Source organism: Ammospiza caudacuta, chromosome 3 (genome assembly GCF_027887145.1).
Source record: "Ammospiza caudacuta isolate bAmmCau1 chromosome 3, bAmmCau1.pri, whole genome shotgun sequence".
NCBI lineage: Eukaryota > Metazoa > Chordata > Aves > Passeriformes > Passerellidae > Ammospiza > Ammospiza caudacuta.
In genome coordinates, this window is record NC_080595.1 from 35,181,681 (window position 1) to 35,206,493 (window position 24,813).

The 24,813-nt window shown below is 50.5% G+C and overlaps 1 protein-coding gene across 6 annotated transcripts; it reads right to left on the minus strand.

Moving 5' to 3' along the window:
• Positions 1-929: 929 nt before the first annotated feature.
• Positions 930-23,213, minus strand: VEGFA (vascular endothelial growth factor A). 6 transcript variants are annotated; one of them, XM_058801681.1, is made up of 8 exons: positions 22,199-23,213; positions 16,389-16,440; positions 11,110-11,306; positions 9,364-9,440; positions 8,915-8,947; positions 6,119-6,190; positions 4,856-4,987; positions 930-2,628 (listed from the first exon to the last, which is right to left on the minus strand). In XM_058801681.1, exons 1-8 carry the CDS (start codon positions 22,262-22,264, stop codon positions 2,607-2,609), a joined length of 651 nt encoding a protein of 216 aa, XP_058657664.1. In that variant the 5' UTR covers positions 22,265-23,213; the 3' UTR covers positions 930-2,606. The 6 variants fall into 6 exon arrangements, with proteins under 6 accessions (XP_058657664.1, XP_058657666.1, XP_058657667.1 ...); XM_058801683.1 differs by lacking the exon at positions 6,119-6,190; XM_058801684.1 differs by lacking the exon at positions 4,856-4,987.
• Between the last annotated feature and the right edge of the window lie 1,600 nt (positions 23,214-24,813).

Sequence of the window (24,813 nt, forward strand, 5' to 3'; positions counted from 1 at the left end):
TGTTTTAAGATATATCTGTAATTTCTTTGTTTAAAAATAAATATGTACTAAGGAATATCTTGAAAAAATTCACTAGACACAATATGTAGTGTTAATATCTTTTTTCCCCGCAATTATTACAGATAAACAGTAGCACCAATAAATAAAATGATAACAAATATTAAAATTAAAAAGGAGAGAGATTCAAGATGTAGAATTTTCTATTTTTTCCTGTTTCTTCTTTTTACATATATAAAAAAATTGTAGTGTCTATTTAATCCGAATCACACATATACATAAACATATATATATATACAAACACATAGCCAAATATATATATATAGTATGTAGATGTATATCTAACTGTTGTCTCAATAGGAATGTGTAGGGGTAGGTGTTAGAGAAATTAATTAAATAACTGCCCATAACATGCTACTGACTCTGCCAACAATTGGGGAGAGATGGGATGGGACAACAGGAAGGTTAAATTTATACACAACCAGTACAAAAAAAAAAAAAAAAAAAAAAAAAAGAAAAAAAAGAAAAAAAAAGGAGGTACGGCTTATAAATAGTTGAAATTAAATATTAACAAAGAATACTGAAAAATCCCTACTCTTTAATTAAATTATCTGTTTAATTTCTAATTTAAAAAGGGATATTAAATAAGTATATAAAACACTTTCTCTTCCCTCCCCCGATCGGAAGCCTCTGTCTTGCACACGATGCAGCATGAGTATTCTACATTGCAGATGCAAGCACCCACCCGTGTGTTTTCTCTCCTTCTGAAAGCCATCAGTCGGATGGGGAGATCCTAGTGGTTAGTAGTCGCTTGTTGTGAGTCTGTTTTTAGACTATCTTGTCTTTTTGGAAGCTTTCCGTGTTGTACATTATCAGGCGTTGAAAATTCAATTGCAGATGATGTTTGGCAGCATTCTGACACAGACCGAGTACCTTTTTGATTATTATTATTATTAATAATAATTTTAATCACAGAACTAGATTATATATATCCACATAGATGTACAAACACACTTTCAGGGGGGTGTGTGTGTGTGCGCGCGTGTGTAAGGTGGGTTTCATGTACACCACAGCCTACACTGCAGATACACACGTAGCCAAGAACCTCACGACACAGCTAAGGGATTCCAGCTGTCCTCACATTTGGTTCCCCAGCCCAAGACATGGAAAAGGGGCCTGATATTTACAGTACGTCATTAAAAAAAAAACTTGACGTTCTTAAGGGTCGTTCATACTGGGCACGCAAACTGAAGGCAGCAAAAGTTGCTTTCTTCTCTCCCCCCTTCAATCTTGGCATACATATATATTATTTTTTATATATATATATGTATAAAAATAAATATATATATATAAAAAAGAGAGAAAAACACATTCATACATACATACATACATACATACATACATACACACAAATGCATACATTCACATACATACACACACACCCCCACTACTGTGTATATACTTCTGATTAATATCCCTTTCCAGAAATGTTCCATAAGCATCTTGGATGCTCTTGAGTGGCAGCTCTGTGCATGAAGAAAGCAGACAGTGCTGAACAACTGTGTGGCTATGCACCGGTCCCCATTCTTGCTTCAGCACACTGTAGACCTTGTGTCCTTCTGCAGCCACCAAGGGCAGGAAATCTAGACTCCTGTGATAATTCCTTGAACAGAAAGTCAGTGTGCATCAGCTGCCCACCATCCTTAAGAGAAGCCAGCATGACTCTCTGGCAAAGGTTCTACAGCGAATAAAGTCAACGCAAAATGTACACTGACATCCCATGTCCCGGCAAGGCAGGCAGGTTATGAGACGAGTAAGGGCGAAGGTTGGGGGAAGAGAGGGGAGGAGGAATCCTTGATCACGGAGATGGCCATTTCCTTGGCCTTTGACCCATTGCACCCTAGGATGCCGCTCTTTGGAACTCCCTGCCCATCCTCTCCATCATCTCTCCTCCCTGTCCCAGGCAAGGAGAAGGTGGTTTGTGGTACAGCACACTCTACAGAGAAACAGCGGAGGCCGCACAAGTCAGTTGGAGTTAAGTTTACACCCAGCGCTTCTACTCAAGTCCAGTCTTAGCTTGTTTCTTATGCCCCAAGTAGCCCGCTTGTGTCCACAGCAGTCGAGTATTATCCAGTGAAGACACCAATAACATTAGCAATGTTAAAAAAAATAATCAGTATATATATATATATATTATATATATATGTGTGTGTGTGTGTGTGTGTGTGGTTAAGATATACATATATGTATATATAGATGTGGTTAAAATATATATACATATATATATATGTATATGCATGTATACACACATATATATGTATGCATGGGAAAACCCATCAAATACACCCCTATAAGTCTTCCTGGCTCTGTTATTTAGCAGCATAAAAAGAAAAATAAAATAAAACAGTTCAAAACCCAAAGGTGAATTCTGTGCGGCGGGTGCCTTGGGGAATGTTCCTTCCGGAGTCCATCGTCCGTACTGAAAGTGCTGTGCTCTACTGATCCTTCATTTTTAGGGTTCATTTGGATTAGTGTTTTGTTGGTTTTATTCTGTCCAGGCGAGAAATCAGGCTCCAGAAACAGGGCTGTTTCCCCTTCTTTTCCGCTGCTCACCGTCTCGGTTTTTCACATCTGTCGAAGAGGAGAAGGAAGGAAGAGAAGAGAACAGAACAGGGGTTAATGTTTGTGATGGGGGTGCAGCTAGGGCAGGGAAGGGAAGGAAGGGTGGTGACTAATGTGTTTAAGAGCACATGGTGTTAAGACATGGCATGATGTCACTGGTGGGGTGAAGTGCTGTGCAGATGGGGCAAATCAGCTGAGAATCTCGACCCCACAAATGAGTCAATGAATTCTATTCCCCCAGGCTCACCTAGACAGAGCAGGGGGGATATTCAAACAAGATTTTTGAGCAGAATCAGTGGCTTCTCACAGATAAACTGAGTGTCTTGTTTGCATCTTTGCACACCATACACACAAATACACACGAACACAGAAAAACAAGGCTAAGCAGTGCATGCAGAGACACACCCTCAGCTCTCCACCTAGCCTCTTGTCTGGGTTGGAAGCAGTGCAGACAACAAGGCCCCATGCAGGCAAGAAGGTGAAAAGTAAGTGCTTTTCATTCCACTAGATGCTGTGAGTGGGGGTTAGCACCAGAGAACAGCAGTGGCCTGAAGAAGCAGCAGGAGAAATGAGAATTTACCCTCCCCTGCAGGTCCCAATACTAATTCTACAAGAAAGAGCAAAAGGAACTTAAGTTTAACTAGCTTTTTATCTGGAAATTGATAAGCTAACCACTCCTATGACTCCTTCCCATTTTTCTGGCCAACACATTGCCTCTGGAAACCTCCTTTAGTGCCAATTATCCCACAACAGAGAGGGACTAGGTAAGAGAAACTAGCAAACCCCTTCTGCTACCATGATTTCTTTGGTTTTTTGTTTCTCATTGTATTTATTACTATTTCTCACCCTTCAAACTCTGTGGGGTAATTATGAGTTACTCCGGACTTTGGGAAAAGGAACAGGAGGAAAAGGCCAAGACTAAGTCTGGTTTTACTTGCTAGGAGAAGTGCAACTCTGAAAGTCTCTCTATTATGGCCCCTCCATCAATTACTTTCCCACTGAAATTACAACACCCCAGAAAAATTCTCTGTATACAGATTTCTATCACACTGGCAGTGCCAATGCCTCTCTGGCTTGGACACAAAGCATTTTCACACCCAAAGGAAGCACTTGCTACTTGTAACAGCCTTAGCCACCTAGTCAATGGATGTCTCCTCTTTTCAAGACAGAGCCACAGAGGACCCTGGATCTCTCTCCCTTGTATTCTCCCCTTAAGTCGCTGCCCCTGCAATACTGCAGGAACAGGAACAATCTCCTATATCTCTGTGAAGGGGATCCGAGTTCAGAGTTACAGCCAAGTGCCCATTAGTGACCCCATTTCTATGTCTCCCTCTACACAGGTAGGATGATCCCACACCAGAGGTGCACACGCAGCTTGTGCGAGTCAAGACACCCCAATGAGTTCACCAAAGTGCTCAGGTGAGAACCAGGAATCGGTTTCTTTACATGTCTGTGCCACAAATGGTGTGTGACAGACTCAGATGACACATGAACAACATGGATCTCTGAACAAACACTAACCCCACAGTGCCTTTATGTCTCCCACCTCACATCTGAAACAGGCACCTCTGCCTTCACCCAGGGTCAGACTTAAACCTGCTGTATTCCATTCACAGTCCTGACTGCAGCCTCTCAAACCACAATTCTGGACAGGACATGGACAGGGAACTGTGAGGACAGTACAAAAACACAGGGTGCTCTCCCTGGCCTTTAGAAGAACAGAGGCAAAGGAGAATGTAGGCTCAGCCTTGAGGGAGGCTCGTAATGGCTTTCCTCATTCTGCACACAGCAGAGCATCTACAAGCCACAGAAAAGGGGCTTGGAAGACAGGGGTAGTCAAATCCCAGTCAGTTAAGGATTTGTCTTTGTCCAACAGTATGCTCAGAGTTGCATACAGGTAAGGTACAGAGGGATACAGACCCTCCCCTGCCTAGCTCAGCAACATGAACTCCATTATGCTATTCTATGGTAAAGAATACCTGAGATACAAAGGGCTTGTCTCTGGGAGCCATCCCCATCCAAGTCCTGAGAGCACACCTGAAACAAACAGCTGCCTTCTGACACAGGGAAACTCTTTCCTCACCCCAGTCAGACTCTCTGCTCTCTGGCCCATGCAGGACAGAGAAAAGAAGTAATCAAATAGCACTGGTGCCAGAAGTCAGCAGAAAGCAAGCTCCCCCCCTCTTTCTCTTTCTCTCTCTTTCTCTTTGTGTGTTTCATCCTTCAGGACACAAACCTGCAAGTGCGCTCGTTTAACTCAAGCTGCCTCGACTTGCAACGTGAGTCTGTGAATTTGCAGGAACATTTACAGGTCTGGGGATCTTGTACAAACAAGTGCTTTCTCCTCTCTGAGCAAGGCTCACAGTGACTGCAAAAAGGCAAAAGGAAAGATGTCTAAGCTACAGCGCTTCAGCAGAAAGAAAATACACATGCAACACCCTGAACATCAAAGCAATCCCCTTGCCCCCTCCCGCAGCCCCCATGCTGCCAACTGGAGTGCCTTGGGCTGATGGATTTTCCAGCAGCACCTCAACAGCCCCAGGACAGCAACCCCTTGCATTAGCGCAGAGAAAGGAAACAGGCCTTCTGCACAGTATTCACAAATGCTGCATTGGATCCATTGGCTCAGGCCAGAGGGAGGAAGAAGGGAAAAGCAAGGACGGGAAGGTGAGAGGTCCCAGCCAGCTATTGACACATAAGTGAAATGAATTCTACGAAGTGGACTATTGGAGTAGAAAGAGGCCAGCAGCTAAATGAGTTAAATACACATGGTCTCTCCTCCCCTGGAAAGCAGCTGGGCTCCAGCACCACATGCTGACCCTGCAGCTGGCACTGCCCTTTCTGTAAGCCCCATCCCAACCTCACCACCTAGGAGTCTCCTACGGAGGGGCCGTGAATTTACAATGCAGAATTTTGTGAACCACCATGAGAGAGGCAGAGCAAAAGAGACAGAGAGAGACAAGCCACCAAATCCAGCAGAAAGAGAGAAAAAAAAAACAAAATAGAGAGGCCCCCCCCTGGCTCCCCAGCACCCCCTCTCTGGCTTCCCACTGTCCCACCTCTCCTCTCCACCTGTGACTCCACCAGACACGCACGCACATATGTACACGCACACACACACACACACATGCATGGCAGATGCCAGCCTGCCTGTCACCAGTCACCATAGCAGGGAGGACATGAGACAAGTGGTGGAAAGCAGATGACAGAGTTACAACCAGAAGGCGTGAAGAGGTGCAGGGTTCTCGTCCGCCCGCCACACTCTTGTGCCTTGGGACAATGGTCACTACTGATGATTAGAGAGCCAAGCAAGCTAAAGCCACCTTTCCCTGAGATAGCCTTAGTGCCAGAGCAGTGCCACCACCAGCGCTGCCCCTGCAGGATCTGCAGCCCACCAGTGACTGGGAGGGGAGGGTGAGATTTGAGCGAGCAGCAAGCAGGCAGATTGCTTTGGGGAGAGGGAGGGAAGAGAGTCTACAAGCAGAGGACACAAACGTACAAGCTGAGTGGTTTGTACCGGCCTTTCTTGCGCTTTCTCTTTTGACCCTTCCCCCTTCCTCGTTTTGATTTTCTGGAAGAAAAACAAAAAAAAAAAAAAAAGAGAAAGAGAGAGAGGGGGAAAGAAAGGGAGAAATAGAGAGAAAACAGAAGAAAACGCAAGGAAGAAGAGAAAAAAAAACACAGCCATGTGCCTTGCTGGGAGGGGAGAAGCACATGAGGCAGGACTGGAGGGTAAATCCCAGGGCTGAAGCACAGATCTCCATCTTGCACGCACATTCACCGGCTCCGGCGCTCCTGTCAGCTCTGCAACCAGCCTGCCCACAGCCAAGCCAACACCAGGGAACTCAGCAGAGACCATCTCCTGCAAGGCTGCTGCGAGCAGAGGCGGATCTGCTGGAGCCTCAGGGGGGCATCTGCCCCCTCCAGAGAGGGGCAGTGAGAAAGGGGCAGGGGGTGAGAGGGGGAAGGAACAGAAAGCTTTGTGAAAGCATCACGCCACCGCGGTGAGTGCAGACAATCATTCCAGGCGACAAGCACAGGTGCACAACGACTGACAATAGGCAACCTGAGTGAAAGGGCTCTCTTCAAGGAAGAGGAAACCACTCTGACCTGATGCACTGCACAGTACTGGGCCTAGGAGGGGGCAGCTGAGCTCCAGTAGCTCTGCTGCAGGGTGGGTGGCAATCCCGCCTTGGGACAGGAGCACTCCACAGACAAAGGAAGAGATCTGATCTCTGAGGAGCTATCCAACCTGAAGGCTTTGCTTATCCACCTCACCTCCTGCCTGTGGTTCAGAGGAGTCCAGGAGACCTTACTTGGATGTTTGTAACATCTCCTCTGGCAGCCTCTATTCTGAGTACTGAAGAGTAAAGAAGGGGAAGAGGATGGCCTGACCTAGTTATTTTACCCAGGAGATAATCAGCAAGCAGATTTCAGTTCTTCCCTCCTTTCTCTCCTGTCACTGTCCACATGGACCTGCCAGACAGACAAGCAGATGGAGCCAAGGTGCTGACTCCATTCTGAAAAATTCACCAGTTGCCTCTGATTCCTGGGCAGGGGCTGAGCAGGCAGGGGCTAGGATATGCAGTTCTGGACACTAACCATGGATCTCTATGGGCCATTGAGAGCACAGGGAGCGAGGGAGTTTGGAGCCTGTACTGCTCCTTGAGCCACATTAGCACAGGAGCAAGGGAGAGACATGCAAGGAGAAGGCCCTAGGCAAAGCACCAGGGCTTGTCAGGCAAATGAGTCCCAGCTCTGAGGCAGTTCAGCAAAGGCTCCCTCGTTCCCTGGTGCAGCCCACCTCGGGAGAGAGCTGTCAAAGGGAATTGGAGGGACAGAAGAGAAAGCACCATGGGTGTCTCCTAGGCCCTGTTCAAGTCGTCTCACTGGAACGAGTGTCAGAGCATCAGCTCAATCCCAGTTCTGCCCTACATGTCAGGCAGGAGTCACAGGGAGACGGTGAGGGGAAGAAAATCAACCTGAAGGGAGGAGACGGGTACCAATATAACAAGACTTTCAATCTGGCACAAATCAAAGCACACCAGTCTCTCCCCTCCCTTCCCTTCCTTCCCTGGGGAGTGCAGAACCAGCAATGAGCAGGCAAGGTGCTGTTAGAAGAGGAAAAGTGAATGCAACACAGTCCGAGCTGGCTGCTACACCCACACCCCATCCTCACCAGAGCTCATACAGACCAAACTCTCACACACCTTCAAACTACAGAGCCACACAGACCGACCATCCCCGACACGGCCCTGTGCAGAGAGGACTGTTGGCTGCACGCAGTCTGATGCAGCCAGGAGCAGATTTCCAGGGGGAGGAGGAGAGGCTGGAAGGCAGCTAGAAACATACAACCACCAGGAGAGGGGTGAAAAAAGCTCTCTCTCTCCTGTTTGCTCCCTCGGTCTCAGATTCAGCCTCATCTCCAAATATTCACTCCTTCCTCTCCAACTCCGCACCTCTAAATGGCAGAGCTGCTTTCCCAGCCATGCGCAGTCCAGCTGATCCTCTTGCTCAGAGAGATCATTCTTTCTTTTCAATGTTGTTTTGTATTTTATGCTCATCTCTGCAACTTCTGCAGGATTAGAGCTTATTTTTCTACTTTCCACAACCATTATACTTTAGAGAGGAAGAAAAGGGAAGGTTGTGACTTAACCTCCTTCAGGCCACTAAAGCAAACTCATCAGATTCAAAAAAACCTTCAGGAAAGCCTTCACTGAGACCCAGCTAGGACATCCACCTCCCTTTACACCCTCCCAGGTCCCCACCCAAACAAAACCAGTGTCATATCCTGCATGGCAATAGTCCTGCATCCACCAGGCCTCTACTTCCACCTCTCCCTGTAGCCAGCAGAGCTCCTACCAAAGCTGCTGTGAAAGAAGCCAGCAAGTACTCACTCAAGCAGCAAGAAAAAAATTAATAATAAAGAAAGCCAGCAATTTGCAGTAACCAGAAACACCCCAGGAAGACGGAAGGGGAGAACAGGGGCTGCACCTTGAATCCATTCCAGCAGGACAGACACGACAGGACTTCCCTGACTCAGAAAAAAGCATTAGGAATGACTGCCATGGCCATGGGTCATGCAAGGTCCATGTCTGGGGTATGAAGGAAGGACCATCAGATGTGGGTTTCTGTGACCACCTGGAATGGATTCAGAGCATCGCCCCATGCAGTACCATATGCCATTTCCTTCTTAAAGTGAGTATATCCGATCAAAGAAAAGGGCAAGGGGCAGTGGGGAGAGGAAATGCCAACCAACCACCAAAAGAGAAAGGAGGAAAAGCTTGTCACTTACTTTTCTTGTTTGTTTTTGACATCTTTCTTTGGTCTGTGAGGGAAGACAGAACAAAGGCCTCATTAGAAGAGAGCTTATCACATATACTTCTGGTATTATCCCCAGTTCCCACCAAGTCCAGGGAAGGTCATGTACAGGCAGCATTGCAGGATGCCCTTGGCACTGGTTAAGGGGCCCGACTCAAAGTGGTTTTGCTATCCTGTTGACCCTTGCTGGTAGCTAGGGCCAAAAGATCCCAGGATGCAGGCTAGCACTGTCCACCTGTGATAGCTAGAGATGGAAGAGCCCTGACAGCAGAGGGCTTCTTTTCCCAGGCTCAGCCGTCCCACTGCAGACCAACCAAGAAGGCTGCAGAAGCGTCTGAACAAGAGTCCCAACCCAACGGCAGAAAAAAAGAAAGGCTCAGAGTAAGTTTATTGCAAGAGGAGCCAGTGCTGCTCCATTCTCACCTGCATTCACATTTACTGTGCTGTAAGAAGCTCATTTGTGATATGTGCTGACTCTGATGGGGTTTAATTCTTATGACCTGGAATGAAAGAAACAGAAAGGGTCACTGCCTGTTCACTCTTCATGTTCACAGCTCCAAATCAGGCTGCTGTGCAGCAAAGCACTCATACCCCAGGTGCTCCTGGGAAGAGCAGGGCAGAGTTCGAGCTAGCTTTGAGGCCCTGTTCTCCAGTCAGGGAAGGCCTTTGATCACCAGCGAGCGGCAACACCAGACTTGTGCCAAAGCTCTGTTTGCTCGTGCATGCCCAATGCCAGCACTGGTGGGCTGCCTTGGAGACAGGCATGGGAGAGGGTGTACCCTACAGCAAGGTCCTCAATGAGCCCTCCCTGGCTGATGATGGGCATCCAGTCTGCTTGTGCAGAAGTCATGCTTCAGTCTCACACAAAGATCCCAAATGAAAATTCCAAACCCAACTCCTTTTCCTTAAGCCACTATTCCTTCCCAGCTGACATCTCACTTTCTCAGTAACTTGACACACAAAATAAATCTGGAGATCTGTGTTTAAAAGAGTCCTGCAAAACCCAGACCCCAGCCCCAGGTATATCCAGGAAAGTTATTTAGAAGCTATGGAATACTGTTACATTCTCTTAACCCAGAACATGGCTGGAAAACTAGCTCTAGAGATCTGCTTTATTGCCTCTGACCCTTTATAGGCATGCAGACATATCAGTCAAGAACTGTAATTCAACAAGGAATGGTAGGAAGAAAACCATCCCTAGCTTCACCAAGCTAGTATGGCTGGAGCCTGCAAGTGGAAAAGCAGTATGGGGAACCATGAGAGGGCACAGACAGGTTCTCCAACACAGTTCAAACACAGCCCAAAATTCAAATAAAAGGACCTGCTGGTTAATCACTTAGCACTGAACATCTCTCATTGATATTAAAAATTCTCAGCAATATTTACAGTGGCCATTCAAGAGGCTAAGGGACAAAAGTAGGTGAGGGAGCTATAGGTTATGGGTAATGGACACCAGCACAATTTTGGACAAGAGCTGGGATCCAGTCTCACAGACAAGGGCAATAACTAAGCTCTCTAAAGCAATTTGAATCTCTCCCCAAAGGCCCAGCCTCTGCTATCATGGCCACCTTCAGCAGTCTCCAAACAAAGGAGGAAGAGCCTAGAGGCAGAAAGGCTTTTCCAGCTTACGTAGAACAGTTTGTTTCATAGATTCCCTTTAACCCCTGCTGTGGCAGGATAGCTTAAGACCCAAATTCCCTGCTCTGTTGGTACAGGTTGACCTCACATGCCCTTCAGGAGAGAGAACTGACAGGTTCTCCCCTTTTGCCTACTCAGCTGCCTTCAGAACAACAGCTGTGTGTAGAGTTAAGGTGGTGCAAGGGTCCAAGGAGTATCTTCTTTAGAAACTGGGAGATAACACCATCAGAAATGCTCCTCTACATTCTCTAAGCACAAAGTGCTCCTTTGCAGAAACTCTTCTTTGCATGCTCCTACCTACTGTATTTGGGCAGGAGCCAAAACACAGACTCTCCTCTTAGCCTTAAATAGACACAGGCAACTCAGCTTTTAACCCTGCGTGGTGTAACAGAGCACCAGGGTCAGAAGAAAGGGTCCCTGGGGTAGGTTGCACTTCCTCTGAATTAGCTGGGAGCTGGGGCTTGGGGTGGCTGTGATGGCTGTCTTGCTTCCTTCCAACCAAGCATAGCAGATTGCAAGCTGGACCCTCACCTCCATTGTGACGTTGTACACATCCACAGGGACACATTCTAGGCCCTCATCGCCGCAGCAACCCGCACATCTCATCAGAGGCACACAGGATGGCTTGAATATGTACTCCACCTCATCAGGGTACTCCTGGAAAATGTCCACCAGGGTCTCAATAGTCCTGCAGAAGCTGCGCTCGTAGACTTCCAGGAATTTGATAACTAAAAGAGGAATGGAGGGAATAAGTTAATGCAAACTTAGCTCAAGAATGTCTAGGGCTTCACCCCTTAAAGTGAGCCAGACAGTTGCAACACAACTACCCTATGCTCTTCACTAGCAGTCTTGCAGGCCTAAATCCATTCTCTGGGCTCTACATACACACACATCAAGTGGGAAGGGAAAAAGACAATCTCCTCCTACAGCTGCTTAAGGGCAAGACGGACAAGAGAGCTCACTGCCTTCCTCGTACCATGATGCATGCCACAGGTGAATGTCCCAAACCTCTTCTCTGCTATTCCCCATACTGCTGGTGTGCAGCCACTAAGTGTATCAGCTCAGCCAAAAAAACCCTGAAACTGCAGCAGATAATCTACACTCTGGACTAAGGCCCTTCACTGGTTTGCCCTTTACTCCCTTTCAAAACAGTCAGTGGATGCCCCAGTGGTTTTAAAGCCAGAAGCATCCTTTGTACAGACCTCAGTGCACAGACACTCCTAAGAGCAAGCAGAGGCTCTGAACCGTGGAGCTATGCATCTTCACCCTTCCTGTCATCTACCTCTTTTGGCCATGCAGAACATCCACCTCAGCAGGCCACCAGGGAACCATGACAGCATCCACTACAAGTCACAGCCTCCGTGTCTCCACACTGACCACTTTCCCAGACTGAGGAACCAAGCCACCCACTGAAAGATTCAAAGTAGGCTCGCAGCACCCCCAGGATTAACCAGACTATATATTTGGCTACTGAACCACAATGAGACAGTGTGGGAGGGGGAACAGGGTGGATCTGCCATTATCCCATGCCTTCCCTACAAATGGAGCAAACACTAACCGCTTGCGATCTGCACTGATTTCACAAGTATTTCCCAATGTTTCCCAGTCTCTTGCCAAAGCTTCATTTTGCTGCTTGGTCAAGGGTTGGAGAGGTTTAAAGAGATGAGAGATAGTATAGATAAGTACACACACACAAACCCCAGGTGCTAGTATAGTACTGCAAACAGTGAGTACCTGGAGCCCTCCAGGCCTCCCAGCTCTAGCACCACACTGGCAACAGAGGATGTCTCACATGGAGCAGAGGGTAAGAGTATGCACAAGGAGATAGTACCTGCCCCATGCTGTTATGCGCTATAATGATCCACCTGTACAGTATGCAGAGTCCTCCAGCACCAAGGTTGATAACTCAGAGTGATAAGAGCAAACTGCTTGCATCATGGAAAATAATGGTCTCCAGTAAGCGCTTCTAAAGTGCCCTGAACTTGTGACAAACTGGCATAAAGGTTACTTTGCCACAAAAATGCAAAAGCTGCAGGGCTTGGAGCGCACAGCCCGCAGTTAATTGTTGAAAGTTAATTCTAGGTCATGCGGGGCTGACAGTGCCATAGTGCTGAAGTGCTGAGAGCGGGTACAAGAGGGGAGGAGCTTCCCTCCAAGGAGTCTGAAGTGTCAGAGAGCGTGAGCAGCTATTAAAAGAGAAAGTGGCTTGTGAAAGGGAAATGTAGCCTGGCAGGCATGGACTGCTTGTTGGTATTCCTTGTCTAGAAGACAACGTTCCTGTTCCTTGTTCCTTCCCTTCCTCTTCCCTCCTCCCCTAACTGCCGTATGTCTCCTGTCTGTTCTCCTATCTTGTCTGGGACTACCTCCTTCTCCTCCTTCTTCCTGTTTCCCTTTGGAGTGACCTCAGTCACCACCTATGTTCCAACAAGTTGAACAATTTAATACGTGGGAAATTCTGCAGGCACACAGATAGTCGCTGAACTGCACTGTTGATTATTCACACTGTGCCAGACACAGGATCTGAGAACTCTGGCAGTAAAGACATAGTTCAGGATCAAAATGCTTACAAACCTACGTCAAGGGGAGGGACAGAAAGTAAGAGGGAGGGAAAGCAGCAGTTACCTGTGCAGATCAAATGCTGCTTGCCACACCAGTCTGGGGCATAAGGGAGGCAGAAAACAAGAGTAGAAAAGTGTAGTGAAACTGACCGGCATCTCTCATGCTTTCCTAAATATTGCATTATCCAGGCATTTGGATTACACCAGAGAAACCAGACTACAGAACAGGCCCCAGAACAGCATATTCAACTTCTTTTACAGGGCTTTTACTTTCACAGCTACACCCTGACAACTGTACTTGAGATCTGAAAGATTTGACAGGACTAAATCGTTCAAATGAAGAATTTGGGAGTTTCTACCTTTACTTTAACACATGATGGTTTTCCAAAGTCTGAATCAGCCTCTGAAAAGGAACCAGGGAATCTTTCCCTAGCTGCCAGTCAGAAAATCCTGCTGCAAAAGGCACATTGCCTTATTTTGCTGGACACAGAGCATTCACATGGAGACTGCACAACACTCGGTAGTTCATTTGCACAGTTACCACCCAAACCAAACCAGAGCACATGACTGAGGTACAGTCAACCTCACAGCAAAGCCCTGCCCCTTCTACCATACCTACACTTACTCCTATGTACTGGGAGTCATACTGCACACTTTGCTGATTCTGCCTGCGCTTCCTTTCCATTGGTTGTGTCACAAATGGAAGAAGGTCTCCTTCATGGGGAAGCACAGGAAGGTCACTGAAGGACTAACACCACTAGGTCTGCTCCCTTCCCGCAATCTGGGCTTCAGCCCACATTAGAAGTTAATCCCACAATTAAATCACACTCCTACCCTGCAAAACACCTCCAGATTTGAGTCAGAGGTTCTTTGTTGTGAATGGAGGTGGAAGGAAGGTTAAAACACAGACAGGAGCCACACTAACTCTTCAAAGCAGGGTTTAAGTTCAAATTTGGAGCAGTTGAGTGAGAACATGCTGGAATAGAAAAGGAGGAGTCTCTGATCATTTTGCCTCTCTCCCCATCAACAGTTTAGCAGCAATACAAACACACTGTTATTTTGAAAATAAAAGTGCAGCCACAAGTGATGGTGGTTTCCTTTATTTATACCAGAAAATCTTTTCCTGTGAAACAAAAGAGTGTTTGTCTGACTCCTCTACAACTTCCTGTGCCACAAAACATGTGGAAGCCTCTCTTGAGCTCAAAAGGGTAGGGGCTGAAGCTAAAATAACAGTCTCCAACCAGAGTAAGTCCATCCCAAATAAAAACCTGTCACAGTTTGACATCACAGAGAAAGCATAAAATGGCCAAAGACACAAGCCCACCTTTCAGCCCAAGCCCCTAAGAGCTTCAGAGGAAGGAACTACAGGACCGTCCTTGGGTAATAGAGGCCCATCATGATCTCCTCTTCACAGAGAAGAAACTGAGGTATAGAGAGAAGACTTCTAAGTTCGAACCACAGGACAGAAGTAGAGCCAGGAGTCCTGACTTTTATTTAACAGATGTATCTACACTGCAGAACCTGAAATAGCACCAGACAATAACACTGAAGTCTCACCACTTACATTGCCAGACCAGCTTCTCCTGCAATCCCATCAACCTTCTTGTGACAGAAGTTAATTCTGTTTGATTCTTTCCCTCCCCAGGAGGGATTTGTTGGGCACAACAAATAGCACAGATGAGGACACTAGCTCTTTTCTACCAACAGCAGAGAACTGGTTACCAAAATAAGCCTCACAGCAGGCTCCATCTTGATCCCTCTGGAGTCACTGAACCTTCTTCTGTTGACTTCAGCAGGAGCAAGGGTCAAGCGCAACAGGCGGCAGTCCACCAGCAAATCAGAAAATTTGCCAGCACAAAATGGACACCTATCCCAAGCAGAGCCTGCCACAAACCTCTGGCAACACACATGGAGTCTGTCACACCAATAAAGTTACAGAAATTGAAACTGACTGCTACGAAAAAAAAAAAGCCAATCTGGGCCCACAGTGCTGGAGCCCTCTGCTGACCTCTGGCTGGAATAACGCTGAAGGTCACAGCCCGTGGGGACCCTGCAAGGCGTCTGCCAGACCCTGCCATGCAACAAGTGATCTGCTCTGCTATGCAGATAAGGGGAAAACACGGTCAGGATGGTCTTAAAGCATATGATGATCACCTCAGCCTGAAGGTTACAAAGTCCACAGCCCTTTTATCCCACTGCTGAACTGAGGACTGCGGACAGAAGCCAACCTCCTGACACGCACGGGGCTTCACTAGACAGGGAGCTTGCAGGAGATATCTCTGACTAACCCAGGGGCTGGCTGCCTTCTGGTCTACATTTACTTGCATGAACCAACGAGGCAGGGGACACTGTCACACCCTGGCCTTTGGGCAACCGGAAAGACACAAGATCACAGCAGCTGCAGAGATACCACCTTGTTTCCCCACCAGGCAATGGTCCTGTCCATACTGGACAACCAGGAACCAATAACTAGAACCCATCAGAACCTATCAGAACCCTAGAGTGCCATTCCCTGAATCTGCAAAGTCTGCCAGCCCAAACCAGAATAAAAAGGTGTATTTTTCAAGGCTGGCTCTTTACAGCGCTTAGTAATCTCCTGACTACAGGGGTACCTGAGACTGCTGGGAGGCATGAGCCCAGAAAATCATCCTGAACTGCCCCTTTCTCCTTCTCTTCCTCAGAGACCTACCATCTGGGGGCTGCACCGGCCTTTGTTCAGGGATCAGCCCTGGTCACCCAGCCGGGCATCACCAGCACCGCTGGTAAAGAGGCGGGCAACAAAATTTGACAAATCCCTTCCTACAGCACTGTGGCGAATCCCCAGCAAACTGCGTGCCACTACTCAGCTCTTTGTGCGCGCCCGTGTGTGTGTAGATATATATATATATATAAATATATATATATATATATAAATGAGCGTGCGTATGTGCACCGGCGCACGCACGCAGTTTCACTCTGAGTTGCGGTAAGCCAGGGGCGGGCTGGGCCAGCCCTGCTGCCCGCCCTGGCACCGCGGCCGCTCCGGCGCCCGGCCTCACGGCCACCCCCGGCCCCGCGGCCCGGCCCGGGCCCGCGGCGTGGGGCGGGGGCGCTGCGGCCGCCACCAAGGGGTTAATGGCGGAGGCGCCTCCCGCCGGCAGCCCCCGGTCCCGCTCCCCGGGAGGTGGCGGCGTTGGCCATCGGCGGCTCAGGGGGCTCCTTCCCCCCAGCCCCCGGCCGTCCCCGCCCGCCGGGAAGCCGCCCAGCGCTTACCTTCATTGGGTTTCCGCTCCCCATCCCCCAGGGCAGGCGCAGCCTTCGACAACTGCAAAGACAACAGAAAATCGGTCACAACGCGGAACCGTGACGCGGTCCCGCGGCGCGGGGGGTCCCGGGCAGGGTCCCCGGCGGTGCCGGTCCCGTCGCCCCGCCGGGCAGGGGGCGGAGGGAGCCCCGGCGGGAGAGGGCGCCCCCGAGGCCGAGCCGCTGCCCCCGGCTGGCACAGAGGGACCTTTTGTTCCCCTTCCCCCGGGGCAGCCGAGAGGGGCAGGGGCGGGACGGCTCCGGGCCGGGAGACGGGGCTGGCAAGGCGGTGTGCCGGCCCGAGAGACGCCCCAAAGGGAGAAGCGCGTCCCCGGGGAGCTGCTGTCAGTGACCGCGGGCAAACAACGGGAGCAAATGCGAGCCCGGCGGAGAGAAGTAACGGGGGGACCTGCAGCTGCCGCCGACACCGACCGACGGACCCGGGCATCGCTTCTCCCCGTAAAGGTGAATCTGGCCCGGGAGGGCAGAGAGGGGAGAAGGGCAGCCAGGCACGGAAGGGCATCGCTCCCCTCTCAATGTTACAGATGTCTGTCACCCGGCAGTGGTGGCCACGGAGGTGTCGGCATCTGGCCGGGTGTCAGGGCGATTAACTGTGACAGCACCACTTTGCCGACGGACGCCGCCAAACCGCCCGGGTTTTCTCCCTCTCTGATGGAAGGGAGGGCGACGCTCGCCCTCACCTACTGGTCCCAGTCCCCAGCCCCTGCGTGGATCCCATTCCTGCGCTCCACAGCCTCCCCAGGGCCAAAAACGAAAAGCTCTGCAGTCATTCCGCCTTTTGGGACTAGGGACATTTCCAAAGCACTGATGCAGGCAGGAGTGGTGACAGGTAACCCGCCCCCAAAATGGTATGGAGAAATATTACACCACTTTACTAAGGAAGTCCTTTTAATTCCAGGTGAAACAAGAACACCACTCTTCCTGCTCTTCGTGAGGGCTTTAGCTCTGACGTAATTTTCCAGCCAAGTCAGGCTTCCCCCTGCTGTTCTGTTCTGAACCAAAATGGAAAAAGCCAAGCTTTCTTCACTTCTCCGAGCTATGCTGCCACCTGTGTGATGCCATCCACCCCAGAACCTGCTGTCTTTCAGCAGAGGCCCATAAGAAGCACAGGGGTCCATACAAAATACTGCTTTGTCAGCAATATGCTGTGCTCAGGCTTAGAAAAAGGCCCTCTGATGTTGCAGCTGAAGACAGAACTGAATTAAGGCCAAGTCCATCCCAAGCTCACAACAGGAATCTGCCAGCTATGGTCTTCTAAGCAGTCCTGTGCACAGGGCAGCACCACCATCCAAGCAGCCGAAAATGTCAGCTTTTAAAAGGAGGGGGCAAGAGAGCCAGCTAGAAGCCCCTCTCCCAGACATTCCTTTGTGTCTGTGCATAGTTCCCTTTGTCTAAGGTCCCCCTGACCGAACTTGTTTCTCATTTCAATCAAAGTCTTTCTATACCTGGGCATAACTCAGCAGCCCAGACCTGAGCTGCCCCATGTGTGGATCTGTTTCTTCTCTGGGGAGGAGGGGGTCTGTGTGCCCAGTCTCAGTGCTGTGACAACACTTTAAAAAGCAGGTTCCTAGAAACAGTTTCATTCCTGAAGTGTGAAGGTCACTGCAACAGCACAAACAAAATGGAGGCAGTGGAGGCTGCAGCGGCCTTCCAAAGCCACTCAGTGCCTGACAATCTCTGGGTAAAAAGAAAACCGCATCAAGGGCAGGAAAGCCTCAATCTGCTATGGCACAGGAAGAGGATCACGAGCCAAGTCAGTTCATTCAAGTCACAACGCCCCCAAGACTTTTCACAGAGAGATTTCTGGTTCACACACAAAATGACCATGACAGACTGAGCAAAATTAGTTTGGAGACACCTTGAGGGTCATTTTTACCCATTCTCTATGCAAAACTACCCAGCCAGCTGCTAAGCCCACCGCCTCCTCACGTGCAAGCACACAGGCTGCACAAATGATGAGAAGCATAAGCAAGCCACACATACGCTTTCACTACTCACCTGTGCCTAGCCAGCACGTCACCCTGCCCCTGATGTAGTGGAGCAGGAGCCAGAACACTCTCGCAGTGCTCACCTGGACCTGGGATGTGATCTGACCCCAAAGATGGGAAACAAGATCAATGCAAAGTGGCCATAGAGCTTCTGAGCTTTCCCAGGGGAGCTCCCAGCAGAAACTAGAAAGGTTTCCCAGAACTATCAGTAACAGGCTCTCTGCTCACTATTCCGAGTAACTTTTCTGCCCTTTCAGCAGTGTCTTTCACCTGTGCCTAGTGCCCTCAAAGCACGTCCACTAGAACAGCAGGTGCGGCAGGGCCTTGTGCCTCACTTCAAAACAGTCTGCTAATATCAGACATGGGGAACCAAAAACATTCCTCAGGACAAGCAGGCCAACTGTGCCCTTCGATAGGAGCCTGAAGGTCATGCTCTCCTCTGCTGGCTTTTGGCATTACCCAACGGTTCTGTAACACAATTTCCTTCCAATAGATTTTCAGCATTTCACAGTAATGTGGAAGCAACCCCTGGCCTGGCCTTGAGAGTAGGATAAATGAGCCCAGAAATGGGGCTGACAGAGGAAGCTCCTTTCTGTGCTCTTTTGCAGGTTGTAGCAAATGCACATCCCTCCCTCTGTGGGGTAAAACCTTCTCTAACAAATAAATTCACTTCACACCATCCACATGTCTGTACCTTCCCTGCCTCCCTTCTCCCCCAGTCCCTGTCCAAAGCAAGCTTTGCTCTGAAGGGAGAGAAAAGGTTAATCAAGTCATTCCTCTCTAACCATCACCCCCCTCACCACCACCACCAGCACTCTTTTTCTCCCTTCCCCTCCCCCTAATCTGTGCAGGCTCATTAAAAGAGCTTTGTAACTGTTTAGGACTGGAACAAACAATCCATCCACTTTGAGAGGGACTCTGGGACAGGAGTTAAGGCACTTTTCGTCTTAGGCACTAGAAATTCTCAGCGTTTTATGCTTAGGAAAGGGGGGGAATGGGACTCACTGCACTCCTTCTCCATTGTACAAGCAGACAGAGGTCAGTAATCCTGAAAGCTGCCAGCACAGCCAAGGGACCTCTGACAGAACAGACAGGAGAATGGATTTGGGGTTGCTCAGGAATCAGTGAGCCCCTCAGACATCCCTCTCCCCTGCTCCCAAAGGAGTGCTCCTCTTTCCAGCCATCATCAGAGCACAGGAACGGCTCTGGGGAAGGTGACCTGCTGTGTCCCAGCTGCCGAAGGGCTGTGGAAGCGGGTTCTGGTGGCTCCCCACGGTGGTGCGGTGCAGAGGCACAGCAAAGGCAGGCAGCCTGGTGGGTGTGTGATCATTAACAGTCTAGTCACAGGCGTGTTCTCCCTCCCTCGGTGTCTGATCACTGCCTTTTCCCCATGGCAATACAGCTGGTATATCCAGGTCCCTCTGCTGTTCTGGGCAGGAAGGGAAGAGCTCCCAGACCATCATGAGGAGTGACCTGTCACCAGGCTGGAGCAAGACCCACAGATAAAGGAAGATGGGGAATAACCACCTGTCCCCCATTCTCTAGGAAAGGGAGGACTGGAAGGGGACAACAATGCAACCCTCTCCAATCCCATGCTGTGTAAGGACTGTGCACACCGCTCAGCACAATCAATCAGCTGGGAGGGTGGCACTGCAAAAGTGCCTTTCCTTCCCTAGCCTGCATGGAAAGGCTATCACCACCACTTGTGGCATCAGTGCTGCCCAGACACGACCATGAAACAATTTCCCACCATCTAAGTCTTGCTGCAGGAGCAACCATAACAACCACCTCAGTAAGGAGCCATCCCTCTGAACCCTCACCAGAGGAGCGCCGTGATTCCTTCATCCCTTCTCCTTTACTTCCAGGAAAGCTCCCTGACACATGCTGGACCCTGCTCCCCCAACTCAGACACTGTCAGGGCTTTTATTTAATGCTCTCTTATGTGCCTGGCTAGCTAGATAGATCAGCCCGACAGCCAGATAAATATTATCATCAAAGCACAAACCCTAGTCCTGTGTGAAGAGTCATGCCTCCTGCCATGCTCAGAGTCATCACCAAGCTGCCTACGTGAGATCTGCTGGTATTCCTAACGTTCCCATCACTGCGGTGCCCAGACAACCAACGGACAAATAAGGACAGAACCCAAGGGCAGATCTCACCGTCCATCTGCCTGAGCACTTACACAGCCCACAGCGCCCAGGTACTGAACCTCTAGCTGTCTCTCGTGTCTGTCCCTGCAACACTTCCTCCTAAACTCCTGTAATCCTTCCCTACCATTTTTTCCATCACTACATTGTTTTCTCATCTGCACCATCCTCCAGCCTAGGAGAAAAGGCAGCATAAGGTTTTTATGAGGACAGATAGATCTCGGCTCTACCTGATCCGCCGTTTCCTCTTCTGGGGAAGAGGAAGGGGAGGGGAAAAGGAACAAGGGGAGGGTTAAAGGGTGTTATCACTGGACACCAATACAGACTTGCCCATACTATAAGTGGGGAACAGATGCTACTGTACAATTTTACTGAGGAGCTGGGAGGCAAAGAAACTCCTATTCTGGGTGATGGTGGAAAAACTCCTGGAGAGCAGAAACAATTGTCCCACCAGCCAAATCTGGCAGGAAGGCAGCAGGGAGCTGCTCTGTGCCACACTCAAGTGAGAGTGCGCCTCAGTTCCCATCGAGCACAGCCGAGCACAGCCTAATGTGCGGCTGTCACTGGATAAAGTAGAGATATAACAGGCTAGAAACAAAGCGTGCAGTGCTTGCATGACTTCAGTTACAGCTGAAATGGCTCCTAATTGGGGAGTCGCCTTCCAGCATCGGTGCTGAACAAACAATGTGAATAACTGATTAGTTTGCAAGAGACGTTTATTTTCACGATTGTGGGAGATGATCTGGCCCGTGCTCTCTCCAAGTGCCGAGCAGAAATGGCAGGAGAGAACTAACCTGTTAAAACCTTTAAAACGTAATCCATGCCTGCCTTGCAAACAGCCACTTTCACGTGGGCACTCTGTCTAAACCCCTTAATATCTCTTGGCAACACAGCCCTCCTAACTCTTTAGAAAACAGATGTACAGAACAGGTTTGCAAAGAAAGCTGCCCTTCTTTTTTCTAAAAAAAAAAGGAAAGGAGGAAGAGTTGGTTTCTAATTCCTCAAGAATGACAATGAGGTAAAAGTGACTGAAGAGGAAGAGAAAAATCCTTGGATTTGTAATCTCGGTGCAGGAGATCTATATTTTGATATTTTTTTTCCTATCTGGAAGAAATTCTGGATCCATTTTGTCCTCTTTGATCTCTTATTTGTTTTTCCAGCTAGGCATTTTGAACTCCACACGGCGGCACGAACCCGAGCTGAGACCCAAGGCAAATATCGCCGAAGCAGCCTTTTGCAATGTCAGGAGACCCGAGGCTGATGCAAGAAGGCAGCGCGCTGCCTCCCTGCCCCGCGCCCGGCCCCGGCCCCGGCGGGACTCCACGGCCGCGCCGCGCCGGGGCGCGCTCGTGTGCTTGGGCACTCGGCAGGCGCTGCCGCTGCCCCGGGCCCCGCGGAGCGGCGGGCAGCGCTGTCCCCCCGCTGCAGCACCGCACGCACACGTGTCCGTGCCGCGGGCACCCACCCGCACCCGGCGCCAGCGCCGCGGCCGCACCGCGCCGAGCAGGTGGGAGGCAAAGGGGGGCCGCGAAAAGACAAAAAAAGGGGGAAAAGTATTGTCGGCCGTCTGCCTTCCCTCCCCCTCCGCTACGCGGGGCACAAAAGCCCCCGTCCCGCCGCTTACCTCCGCGCTCTGCAGATAGAGCAGCGCCGCCAGCCCCCAGCGGATCCAAGTGAGCAGAAAGTTCATGGTTGCCGGCGCACGCCGCGAAGCGGGGCCCGCCGTGCTCCGCCTCGCCGCCGCCGCCCCGCTGCCGCTGCCGCCCCGCCGCGCTCTCGCCCGCTCCTCCTCCGTGCCCGCCGCCGCCTCCTGGGGTGCCGCCGGCCGGGTGCTGCGAAGGGTTGCGGGATAAGGGGGGTTCCTCTTCGGGGTCTCCGGTTTCACCCCTCCATAAGCCCGGCTCTCCGCCGGCCCCCGCTGCTGCTTTCCGTGGGCGCTCCGCCGGGCCGAGCGCAGGCTCCGCGGCCGCCCTGCCGCCGCCCGGCCCCCGCCGCCGGGCAGTCCGAGCTCCACAGCGGCGCCCGTCCGCGGCGCTCTCCCCGCGTCGGGGCAGGCAGGCACCCGCGCCGCGCTCGCTCGGATTCGCGCACTCACGGCAAAGTTTGCGCGGAAACTTTCAATGCATCTCTTTTCCTGCGCCCCCTCTGCGCGGCGGCTGCCTCCGGCGGCTCCCCGAGCCGGGGTCGCCTCCCCGGGAGAAAGGGGCTGATTCCGCCGCCCCTCGGCCCGACCCCTCTCCGCAAATCGGGGTGGTGGTGGCGGAAAGGACGAATAGAGCGTTTTCCTCCTGTCCTCTCCGTTACTGTCTCTCCCTCTCTCTGTCCACCGCTTAAAAAAAAAAAATATCAGAATAGTAATATATGAAAAAAAAAAAATCCAAGCTGGATAGAGAGGGAGGGAACTGGGGCGTGGGAAGGCTCTGTAGGAAAGGGAGGAAAAAAAATCCCAGCGGATCAAAGTATAGGTGGGGAAAAAATAAATTAAACGAGAGGATAAAGCAAGACGGCAAGCTAGCAGCAGGTCCCGGTGCCCGGGGAGGGCTGCTCCCGTGGCGCGCTGTCCCCCGCCGGCGCGGCGTGCGCTCCGAGCCCCCGGCGCGGCGGCAGCCCCGCTCCGCGCACTCCAGCGGCGGCTCCGCGCAGCGCCAGCCCCACCGCCCGCCGCTCGTCAGCACTCTGCAACTGAGCACAGCGGCCACGGGGAGAGACGCTCCGGCAAGTCCCACCTCCTCGGCTATGGCCCGGCCTCCTCCCCGGCTTCCCCCGCCTCTCTGGCTCCGCGGTTCCGCACGCCAGAGCCGTAGTCCCGCGGCTCGCGCATTTCGAATCCAGCTCCCTGCCCTGCTTTCTCGCCGCGCCTTCTGCCGTGCCGATGGATACATGTTCGGGTCAAAAATCACTTTGCCCGTGGGAATTGTTCCAAAGTCCAGCAGAGCCATCTGGGGAGAGGGGCGGCGGGGGACAAACTGTAATCACACCCATCATCTGACCACCCCCCACGACGTGGCTTTTCAGATACAGGGATTTCTTAGCATCTATGTGTTAAAGGGCTGAAGGAGCGTTATCCTCAGGTGGGTTTTATTTCTCTTAACTCAGTGGCATTCTCCCGTGGCTCCAGGGCCTGCCTGTGCTGGCTGAGTGGTGCCCGGCTCTGCAGAAGGGTGTCATACTGAAGGGGTGAAGGTTTTGCCAGACAAACCCCACCCTTCTTTCTGAAAAGGTATTGGAAGAGCAGGGAGGCAGCCCTGTCTCTCTGTGTTTCGTGCTGGCATTCCCCAGCTGAGCTACTTGGTTCCTGTCACACAGAACATTTCTTCATACTGCATACATAGTAACAATATGTGTGTGTTAACATACATCTTTCTCCTGCTTTCATCTTCCAAGGACCTTAAGTGGCAGATGGAGTGGAAGTCCAGACTGGCAGATCCCCGGGCTCACCATGAGCTTGAGGAAGGGGTAGCAGGAAAAGACAGTAAAGAAAGAAAAGGCTATATTGTCATTTAAAAGCAGGTATTTCAATGCTGTGCCACAGACTCATAGTGATACAGGCAAAGCATCGGCTCTATAGAGGCACCTGCTGGCTGAGAGAAACACATGAAACAACCCCCCCCAAACACACACCTCCCCCTCCAAAAAAAATCTTTGCTTTCGGTAGATCTTAGACCTGTTTGTCCCTTTGTTTATTTTTTAAAGATTTTGTGTCACCCCTTGGTGCAGTATGTGGGGATGGTGCCTTTGCCACACTGATCCTGAGGCAGGCTGGGAGATGAGTGACAGGTCTGCCTGAGCAAGGAGCAGCTCCCATCTGGCCCCTCCACTGCCCCAGCTGCAGGTCACGCCCCACACCCCTTGTACCCACAGCCTTCCATCTGGGCGAGGGTAGAAATCCAGCCCAGTTGAAAGCCTGAAGGAGAATATAAACTCTTTCTCCTCAGTGATCACGTTCCTACAGCGGAGTGGTGGGTTTTGTTCAAACATTGCAAAATAATCTCTTTTCCTTTGCTTTTTCTGTAATTTTTTTTACAAATTGTTCTAGAAGGTTTCTGAAGAAACAAATACCCATCCAAAATAACTAGAGTTCCCCATATTTAGGATACAATTGCCAAAAATGTCTTCCAAGAGACAAGGAGAATTCAACCTCCCCCAGGAAAAAGAGGGGATATTTCACTAACTGAAGGTAAAGCGCATTTAAAGTTCCCAGAGGCAGGAACCACTACAACTCTGTTCCAGTTCACTGTG

Bases quoted from the DNA above. Each gene is read 5' to 3' on its own strand.
- VEGFA (XM_058801681.1), bottom strand. From the start codon at position 22,264: ATGAACTTTCTGCTCACTTGGATCCGCTGGGGGCTGGCGGCGCTGCTC. The intron at 11,307-16,388 runs GTAAGCGCTGGG...TTCCTCTTTTAG, and splicing joins GGAGCGGAAACCCAATGAAG to TTATCAAATTCCTGGAAGTC. The intron at 8,948-9,363 runs GTGAGAATGGAG...CTTCCCTCACAG, and splicing joins CACAGTAAATGTGAATGCAG to ACCAAAGAAAGATGTCAAAA.